The 10,065-nt window shown below is 40.5% G+C and overlaps 1 protein-coding gene across 3 annotated transcripts in view; it reads left to right on the top strand.

Moving 5' to 3' along the window:
* Nucleotides 1–845: 845 nt before the first annotated feature.
* The window catches only part of entpd1 (ectonucleoside triphosphate diphosphohydrolase 1), a 96,057-nt gene continuing 86,837 nt past the window's right edge, over nt 846–10,065 (top strand). For all 3 annotated transcript variants that reach the window (XM_071394836.1, XM_071394838.1, XM_071394837.1), the window contains exon 1: nt 846–1,390. In XM_071394836.1, the coding sequence (XP_071250937.1) occupies nt 1,375–1,390 (16 nt within the window). In that variant the 5' untranslated portion in view covers nt 846–1,374. The remainder of the gene's footprint in view (nt 1,391–10,065) is intronic.

Here is a 10,065-nt window from a genome sequence, read left to right as displayed (position 1 = left end):
GGGTCAAAATATGATTATATATGTACACACACACACACATTTAGATGTACCCAGCTCTCCTTGAACCCAGAGAGAGAAACAGAGAGGAGGGTGTGTTGAGGGGTGGTTGGAGGGGGGGAGATGGGGGAGGAGAGAGAGAGAGAGGGGGAGGAGAGAAGAGAGGAGGAGGAGGGAAGAGAGAGGGGGAGTGTTGAGGTGAGGTGGGAGGGGGAGGAGGGCATAGAGAGGGGGAGTGTTGAGGTGGGGTTGGAGTGGGAGGAGAGAGGGGGAGGAGGGTAGAGAGAGGGGGAGGAGGGTAGAGAAAGGGGGAGAGAGAAGAGAGAGGAGGGGAGGAGGGTAGAGAAGAGAGAGGGGGATGAGAGAGGGGAGGAGAGAAGTGAGTGTTGGAGTGGGAGGAGAGAGGAGGAGGTGGAGGGAAGAGAAAGGGGGGATTGTTGAGGTGAGATTGGAGTGGGAGGAGAGAAGAGAAGCGAGACGTGAGGAGAAAAGAGAGAGGGGATGAGGGAAGAGAGGGGGAGGAGGGGAGGGGGAGGAGGGTAGAGAAGAGGGGGAGGAGGGTAGAGAAAGGGGGAGAGAGAAGAGAGAGGAGGGGAGGAGGGTAGAGAAGAGAGAGGGGGATGAGAGAGGGGAGGAGAGAAGTGAGTGTTGGAGTGGGAGGAGAGAGGAGGAGGTGGAGGGAAGAGAAAGGGGGGATTGTTGAGGTGAGATTGGAGTGGGAGGAGAGAAGAGAAGCGAGACGTGAGGAGAAAAGAGAGAGGGGATGAGGGAAGAGAGGGCGGGGAGGGTAGAGAAAGGGGGGATTGTTGAGGTGAGATTGGAGTGGGAGGAGAGAAGAGAAGCGAGATGTGAGGAGAAAAGCGAGAGGGGGGAGTGTTGAGGTGAGGGTAGCGTGGGAGGAGAGAAAAGAGAGGAGAGAGAGAGAGAGGGAGGAGAGAAGAGAGAGGGAGGAGTTGAGAGGTTGGAGTGGGAGGAGAGAAAAGAGAGGAGGAGGGTAGAGAGAGGAAGAGGGAGGAGAGAAAAGAGAGGGGGAGGAGGGTAGAGAGAGAGGAGGCTGGCAGCTTGTTCTAATAAAGAGCCTGTTGATAGATAGAGGTGCAGCGTAAGGGTGGAGGAGAGAGCAGTGTGTGTGAAAGAGAGCAAGGTAGGGAAGGAGGGGAGAGAAAGGGAGGAGAGAGAGAGAGAGGAAAGGAAGGAAGATAGAGAGCAAAGAGAGCCGTTTGTGTCAGAGAGAAGAGGGGAGAGAGAGAGAGGGAGGGGGAAGGTTATAGAGAGCAAGAGGGGGGAGAGAGGGAGGGGGAAGGTTATAGAGAGCAAGAGGGGGGAGAGGGAGAGAGAATAGAAAGACTATTATACCACTGCTAAGTGATACAGACCATGGCTGAACAGAGAGGTAGGATTACAGCTCTGCCTGACACACACACACACACACATACACGCACACACACACACACACACCACTTTCTTTGGTGTGACATTACCGTGACAACGTTACAATTGATGCAGTAAAGGTCAATGGAACGCAGGATACTGTTCTAAATAGTCCCTGAATGTTCTAAATAGTCCCTGAATGTTCTAAATAGTGTCTGAATGTTCTAAATAGTCCCTGAATGTTCTAAATAGTCCCTGAATGTTCTAAATAGTCCCTGAATGTTCTAAATAGTGTCTGAATGTTCTAAATAGTGTCTGAATGTTCTAAATAGTGTCTGAATGTTCTAAATAGTGTCTGAATGTTGTAAATACAGTCTGAATGTTCTAAATAGTGTCTGAATGTTCTAAATAGTGTATGAATCTTCTAAATAGTGTATGAATCTTCTAAATAGTGTATGAATTTTCTAAATAGTGTCTGAATGTTCTAAATAGTGTCTGAATGTTCTAAATAGTGTCTGAATGTTCTAAATAGTGTCTGAATGTTCTAAATAGTGTCTGAATGTTCTAAATACAGTCTGAATGTTGTAAATACAGTCTGAATGTTCTAAATAGTGTCTGAATCTTCTAAATAGTGTCTGAATCTTCTAAATAGTGTCTGAATCTTCTAAATAGTGTCTGAATCTTCTAAATAGTGTCTGAATCTTCTAAATAGTGTCTGAATGTTCTAAATAGTGTCTGAATGTTCTAAATACAGTCTGAATGTTCTAAATACAGTCTGAATGTTTTAAATAGTGTCTGAATGTTCTAAATCATACCAGAATGTTCTAAATACAGTCTGAATGTTCTAAATACAGTCTGAATGTTCTAAATCATACCAGAATGTTCTAAATACAGTCTGAATGTTCTAAATATAGTCTGAATGTTCTAAATATAGTCTGAATGTTCTAAATACAGTCTGAATGTTCTAAATAGTGTCTGAATGTTGTAAATAGTGTCTGAATGTTGTAAATAGTGTCTGAATGTTCTAAATACAGTCTGAATGTTCTAAATAGTGTCTGAATGTTCTAAATAGTGTCTGAATGTTGTAAATAGTGTCTGAATGTTCTAAATAGTGTCTGAATGTTCTAAATACAGTCTGAATGTTCTAAATAGTGTCTGAATGTTCTAAATAGTGTCTGAATGTTCTAAATAGTGTCTGAATGTTCTAAATAGTGTCTGAATGTTCTAAATACAGTCTGAATGTTCTAAATAGTGTCTGAATGTTCTAAATAGTGTCTGAATGTTCTAAATAGTGTCTGAATGTTGTAAATACAGTCTGAATGTTGTAAATACAGTCTGAATGTTGTAAATACAGTCTGAATGTTCTAAATACAGTCTGAATGTTCTAAATAGTGTCTGAATGTTCTAAATAGTGTCTGAATGTTGTAAATACAGTCTGAATGTTCTAAATACAGTCTGAATGTTGTAAATACAGTCTGAATGTTGTAAATACAGTCTGAATGTTGTAAATAGTGTCTGAATGTTGTAAATAGTGTCTGAATGTTCTAAATACAGTCTGAATGTTCTAAATACAGTCTGAATGTTCTAAATATAGTCTGAATGTTCTAAATAGTCTGAATGTTCTAAATACAGTCTGAATGTTCTAAATACAGTCTGAATGTTCTAAATACAGTCTGAATGTTCTAAATACAGTCTGAATGTTCTAAATAGTGTCTGAATATTCTAAATAGTGTCTGAATATTCTAAATAGTGTCTGAATGTTCTAAATACAGTCTGAATGTTCTAAATACAGTCTGAATGTTCTAAATAGTGTCTGAATGTTCTAAATAGTGTCTGAATGTTCTAAATAGTGTCTGAATGTTGTAAATAGTGTCTGAATGTTGTAAATAGTCTCTGAATGTTGTAAATAGTCTCTGAATGTTGTAAATAGTCTCTGAATGTTGTAAATAGTGTCTGAATGTTGTAAATAGTGTCTGAATGTTGTAAATACAGTCTGAATGTTGTAAATAGTGTCTGAATGTTCTAAATACAGTCTGAATGTTCTAAATAGTGTCTGAATGTTCTAAATACAGTCTGAATGTTCTAAATACAGTCTGAATGTTCTAAATCATACCAGAATGTTCTAAATAGTGTCTGAGTGTTCTACAGCAGGTGCCTGAGGGTTCTAATGAATGTAGAGTTAGGTTTAGTGTCTGGTTTTGTGTTAGGGTTAGCTGTTAGTTCTAAGGGGCTTCAGAGATTTGAGGATCGTTTTAGGTTAGTATGTGTGGTATGATGTCTGTCCTCCAAGCTACCATAATGCTTTGCTTTCTCAAAGAGGAAGCCAACATCCTGTTGCTGAGTCATGTCAGTCAGTGTCCTGTTTTAACAGGAAGTGACTAGATGAGAGACCCTGTGAGGGTTGAGGTTAGTTTCTTTAGGTTCAGGATTCTTTTAATAAGGGTGTTCAGTCTCAGAGAGCAGTGGAAGGGTTAGACGACAGTGGAATTTGATGTATTTATTATGGATACATTTATTATGCCAAAGCAGCAGCTACTCTTCCTGGGGTCCAGTAAAATTAAGGCAGTTTATACAGTTTTAAAAACATTACAATACATTCACAGATTTCACAACACACTGTGTTCCCTCAGGCCCCTACTCCACCACTACCACATATCTACAGTACTAAATCCACGTGTTTGTTGTGTGTGTGTGTGTATGCATGTGTTTGTGCCAATGTTTGTGTGGCTTCACAGTCCCCGCTGTTCCATAAGGTGTTTTTTATCTATTTTTAAATCTGTTTCTACTGCTGCATCAGTTACTTGATGTGGAATAGAGTTCCATGTAGTCATGGCTCTATGTAGTACTGTGCACCTCCCATAGTCTGTTCTGGACTTGGGGACTGTGAAGAGACCTCTTGTGGCATGTCTTGTGGGGTATGCATGGGTGTCTGAGCTGTGTGCCAGTAGTTTAGACAGACAGCTCGGTGCATTCAACATGTCAATACCTCTCATAAATAAAAGTAGTGATGAAGTCAATCTCTCCTCCACTTTCAGCCAGGAGATATTGACATGCATAGTATTAATATTAGCTCTCTGTGTACATCCAAGGGCCAGCCGTGCTGCCCTGTTGTGAGCCAATTGCAATTTTCCTAAGTCCTTTTTTGTGGCACCTGACCACACGACTGAACAGTAGTCTAGGTGCGACAAAACTAGGGCCTGTAGGACCTGCCTTGTTGATAGTGTTGTTAAGAAGATAGAGCAGCGCTTTATTATGGACAGACTTTTCACCATCTTAGATACTGTTGAATCAATATGTTTTGACCATGACAGTTTACAATCCAGGGTTACTCCAAGCAGTTTAGGCACCTCAACTTGCTCAATTTCTACATTATTCATTACAAGATTTGGGTGAGGTTTAGGGTTTTATGAATGATTTGTCCCAAATACTACTAGTTTTAGAAATATTTAGGACTAACTTATTCCTTGCCATCCACTCTGAAACTAACTGCAGCTCTTTGTTAAATGCTGCAGTCATTTCAGTCTCTAGTAGCTGACCTGTATAGTGTTGAGTCATCCACATACATAGACACTCTGGCTTTACTCAAAGCCAGTGGCATGTCATTAGTAAATATTGAAAAAGTAAGGGGCCTAGACAGCTGCCCTGGGGAATTCCTGATTCTACCAGGATTATGTTGGAGAGGCTTCCATTAAAGAACACCCTCTGTGTTCTGTTAGACAGGTAACTCTTTATCCACAATATAGCAGGGGGTGTAAAGCCATAACACGTTTTTCCAGCAGCAGACTATGATTGATAATATCAAAAGCCGCATTGAAGTATAACAAAACAGCCCCCACAATCTGTTTATCATCAATTTCTCTCAGCCAATCATCAGTAATCTGTGTACAGTAAGTGCTGTGCTTGTTGAATGTCTATACCTATAATTCAAATCAAATCAAATGTTATTTGTCACATGCGCCGAATACAACAGGTAGACCTTACAGTAAAATGCTTATTTACGAGCCCCGAACCAAGAATGCGGTTTTAAAAAATATGGATAAGAATAAGAAATAAAAGAACAAGTAGTTAAAGAGCAGCAATAAAATAACAATAGCGAGACTATATACAGGGGGGTACCGGTACAGAGTCAATGTGCAAGGGCACGGGTTAGTTGAGGAAATATGTACATGTAGGCAGAGTTACTAAAGCAATTTTACGTCCAAGTTGTCAGACCCCGGTGGCATGTCACTGTTGACTTTTGTGCCTTGTTGCAAACAGGAAGCATGAATTGGAATATTTTTATTCTTTACAGGCTTTCTATTTTCACTCTATCATTTAGGTTAGTATTGCTCATGTTGTTGATCCATCCTCAGTTTTCTCCCATCACAGCCATTAAACTCTGTTTTAAAGTCCCTGAGTGGTTTCCTTCCTCTGGAAGGAGAGATAATGTTTCTATAATTTGAAAGGGCTTTAGAGGACAGTAGAAGTTGATAAATAGTTGAAGTCGGAAGTTTACCAACACCTTAACCAAATAGATTTAAACTGAGTTTTTACAATTCCTGACATATAATATACATGGAGATATACATGGATACAAATTCCCTGTCTTAGGTATGTTAGGATCACCACTTTATTTTAAGAATGTGAAATGTCAGAATAATAGTAGAGAGAATTATTTATTTCAGCTTTTCTTTCTTTCTTTCATCACATTCCCAGTGGGTCAGAAGTTTACACACACTCAATTAGTATTTGGTAGCATTGCCTTTAAATTGTTTAACTTGGGTCAAACGTTTCGGGTAGCTTTCCACAAGTAGCTTACCACAATAAGTTGGGTGAATTTTGGCCCATTCCTCCTGACAGAGCTGGTGTAACTGAGTCAGGTTTGTAGGCCTCCTTGCTCGCACACACTTTCAGTTCTGCCCACAAATTTTCTATGGGATTGAGGTCAGGGCTTTGTGATGGCCACTCCAATACCTTGACTTTGTTGTCCTTAAATCAGTTTGCCACAACTTTGGAAGTATGCTTGGGGTCATTGTTCATTTGGAAGACCCATTTGCGACCAAGCTTTAACTTCCTGACTGATGTCTTGAGATGTTTCTTCAAGATATCCACATACATTTCCTACTTCATGATGCCATCTATTTTACGTATTGGGACAGTGACACCATTTTTGTTGTTTTGAGATAAATTCACTTAGTGCCAACAGAATGTCAGAATTCCCCCCCTTTTCCCCAAAAAAAGTCTGTTACTGTCACACTCCCTCACCCGCTCCGGCATTCAACATCGCCTATCTACTAACCACCGGCCCTGGCAATCATCATTACACACACCTGATCCCCATCATTACACACACCTGATCCCCATCATTACACACACCTGGTCCCCATCATTACACACACCTGGTCCCCATCATTACACACACCTGGTCCCCATCATTACACACACCTGGTCCCCATCATTACACACACCTGGTCCCCATCATTACACACACCTGGTCCCCATCATTACACACACCTGGTCCCCATCATTACACACACCTGGTCCCCATCATTACACACACCTGGTCCCCATCATTACACACACCTGGTCCCCATCGTTACACACACCTGGTCCCCATCATTACACACACCTGGTCCCCATCGTTACACACACCTGATCCCCATCGTTACGCACACCTGATCCCCATCGTTACGCACACCTGGTCCCCATCGTTACGCAAAACCTGGTCCCCGTCGTTACACACACCTGGTCCCCGTCGTTACACACACCTGGTACCATCATTACACACACCTGGACGTCATCATTACACACACCTGGACTTCATCATCACATTGATTACCTTCCCTTTATTTACTCCTCAGTAGCCTCAGTCATCAGGCAGTGTTGTTTTTTTCCCATTCACTTTCTGTATGCTTCTCATGTTTCATTTAACTGCGTTCTTCATTATTACAAGGACCTTCTGCACCTGCTTCTTGACACCTGGCCTATATGTGACAGTCTACGATCTACACAAAATACTCTGGAATGTCAAAGTGGAAGAAAAATTCTAACATTTGTAAAATAATATGAAAAAATAAATATGTCTTGATTAGATAAGTATTCAAACATCTGAGACAATACATGTTAGAATCACCTTTGGCAGCGATTACAGCTGTGAGTCTTTGGGGGTAAGTCTCTAATAGCTTTCCACACCTGCATTGTGCAACATTTGCCCATTATTTTTTCTAAATTCTTTAAGCTCTGTCAAATTGGTTGTTGATCATTGCTAGGAAACCATTTTCAGGTGTTGCCATACATTTTTAAGCATATTTAATTCAACACTGTAACTAGGCCACTCAGGAACATTCCCTGTCTTCTTGATAAGCAACTCCAGTGTAGATTTGGCTTTGTGTTTTAGGTTATTGTCCTACTGAAAGGCGAATTCAACTCTCAGTGTCTGGTGGAAAGCAGACTGAACCAGGTTTTCCTCTAGGATTGTTCCTGTGCTTAGCACCATTCCATTTCTTTTTTATCCTGAAAAACTCCCCAGGCCAGAACGATTACAGGCATACCAATAACATGATGCAGCCACCACTATGCTCGATAATATGTAGAGTGGTACTCAGTGATGTTTGGTATTGGATTTGCCCCAAGCATAACACTTTGTATTCAGGACGAAAGGTTAATTGCTTTGCCATATTTTTTGCAGAATTAGTTTCTTTTTGCAAACAGGATGCATGTTTTGGAATATTTGTATTCTGTACAGGCTTCCATCTTTTCACTCTGTGAATTAGGTTACTATTGTGGATTAACTAAGTGGTCAAATCTAATTTTATTTTTCAAATACGCCGAATACAACAGGTGTACAGTGAAATGCTTACTTACAAGCCTTTAACCAACAATACAGTTTTAAGAAAAATAAGTGTTAAGTGTGACTAAAATCAACTGATGTAAAAAGAAGAAAATAGAAAAATAACTAGAAAAATAACAGTAGCAAGGCTATATACAGGGGGTACCGGTGCGGGGACACAGGTTAGTCGAGGTAATTGAGGTAATATGGACATGTAGGTAGAGGTAAAGTGACTATGCATAGATAATAAACAGAGAGTAGCAGCAGCGTAAAAAGTTTGGGGGGGTCAATGCAAATAGTCCGGGTAGCCATTTGATTTGCTGTTCAGGAGCCTTATGGCTTGGGGGTAGAAGCTGGTTAGAAGCCTTTTGGACCTATACTTGGTGCTCCGGTACCGCTTGCCGTGCGGTAGCAGAGAGAACAGTCTGTGACTAGGGTGTCTGGACTCTTTGGCAATTTTTAGGCCCTTCCTCTGACAGCGCCTGGTATATAGATCCTGGATGGCAGGAAGCTTGGTCCCAGTGATGTACTTGGCCCGTCAGGAAGTCCAGTATCCAGTTGCAGAAGAAGGTGTTTAGTCCCAGGGTCCTTAGCTTAATAATTTAGCTTTTCTCCTTTGACATTATTTGTTGTTTGTGTAGGTCATCGACTACATATATAAATGTAATTCATTTTAAATGCAGGTTGCAAAACAACAAAATGTGGAAAAAGTCAAGGGGTGTGGATACTTTCTGAAGGTACCCTAAAACATGCTAAACTCTCACCATTACAATAACAGGGGAGGTTAGCATTTTATATCATTCCCCTAAAACATGCTAACCTCTCACCATTACAATAACAGGGGAGGTTAGCATTTTATATCATTCCCCTAAAACATGCTAACCTCTCAACATTACAATAACAGGGGAGGTTAGCATTTTATATCATACCCCTAAAACATGCTCAACTCTCACCATTACAATAACAGGGGAGGTTAGCATTTTATATCATTCCCCTAAAACATGCTAAACTCTCACCATTACAATAACAGGGGAGGTTAGCATTTTATATCATACCCCTAAAACATGCTAAACTCTCACCATTACAATAACAGGGGAGGTTAGCATTTTATATCATTCCCCTAAAACATGCTAACCTCTCACCATTACAATAACAGGCGAGGTTGGCATTTTATATCATTCCCCTAAAACATGCTAACCTCTCACCATTACAATAACAGGGGAGGTTAGCATTTTATATCATAACCCCAAGACATGCTAACCTCTCACCATTACAATAACAGGGGAGGTTAGCATTTTATATCATTCCCCTAAAACATGCTAACCTCTCACCATTACAATAACAGGGGAGGTTAGCATTTTATATAATTTCCCCTAAAACATGCTAACCTCTCACCATTACACCATTACAATAACAGGGGTAAATGACTAAATGACTTAAATGTAAATGTAAATGAGGTTAGCATTTTATATCATTCCCCTAAAACATGCTAACCTCTCACCATTACAATAACAGGGGAGGTTAGCATTTTATATCATACCCCTAAAACATGCTAAACTCTCACCATTACAATAACAGGGGAGGTTAGCATTTTATATCATTCCCCTAAAACATGCTAAACTCTCACCATTACAATAACAGGGGAGGTTAGCATTTTTGGGGGGTTTGATATTTATGCCTCTGTAACGTTCTCACTCATCATGTAGTCATTGCTTGCTATTAATATGGGACCCAATATTTAACTGTTTACTACTTGAATACATATATAACTGAATTTGGGGGACTGTGTACAAAAATATTTATAAACGGTTCACCCGACATGGTTGAAAATAGCCTCAAATGAAAGCTAATAGTCTGCTGTTTCACCTCATATTCATTGTATCATTTCA

The sequence above is a fragment of the Salvelinus alpinus genome, chromosome 3 (assembly GCF_045679555.1).
Source record: "Salvelinus alpinus chromosome 3, SLU_Salpinus.1, whole genome shotgun sequence".
Taxonomy (NCBI): Eukaryota; Metazoa; Chordata; class Actinopteri; order Salmoniformes; family Salmonidae; genus Salvelinus; species Salvelinus alpinus.
This window is presented reverse-complemented; position numbering and strand designations above follow the sequence as displayed.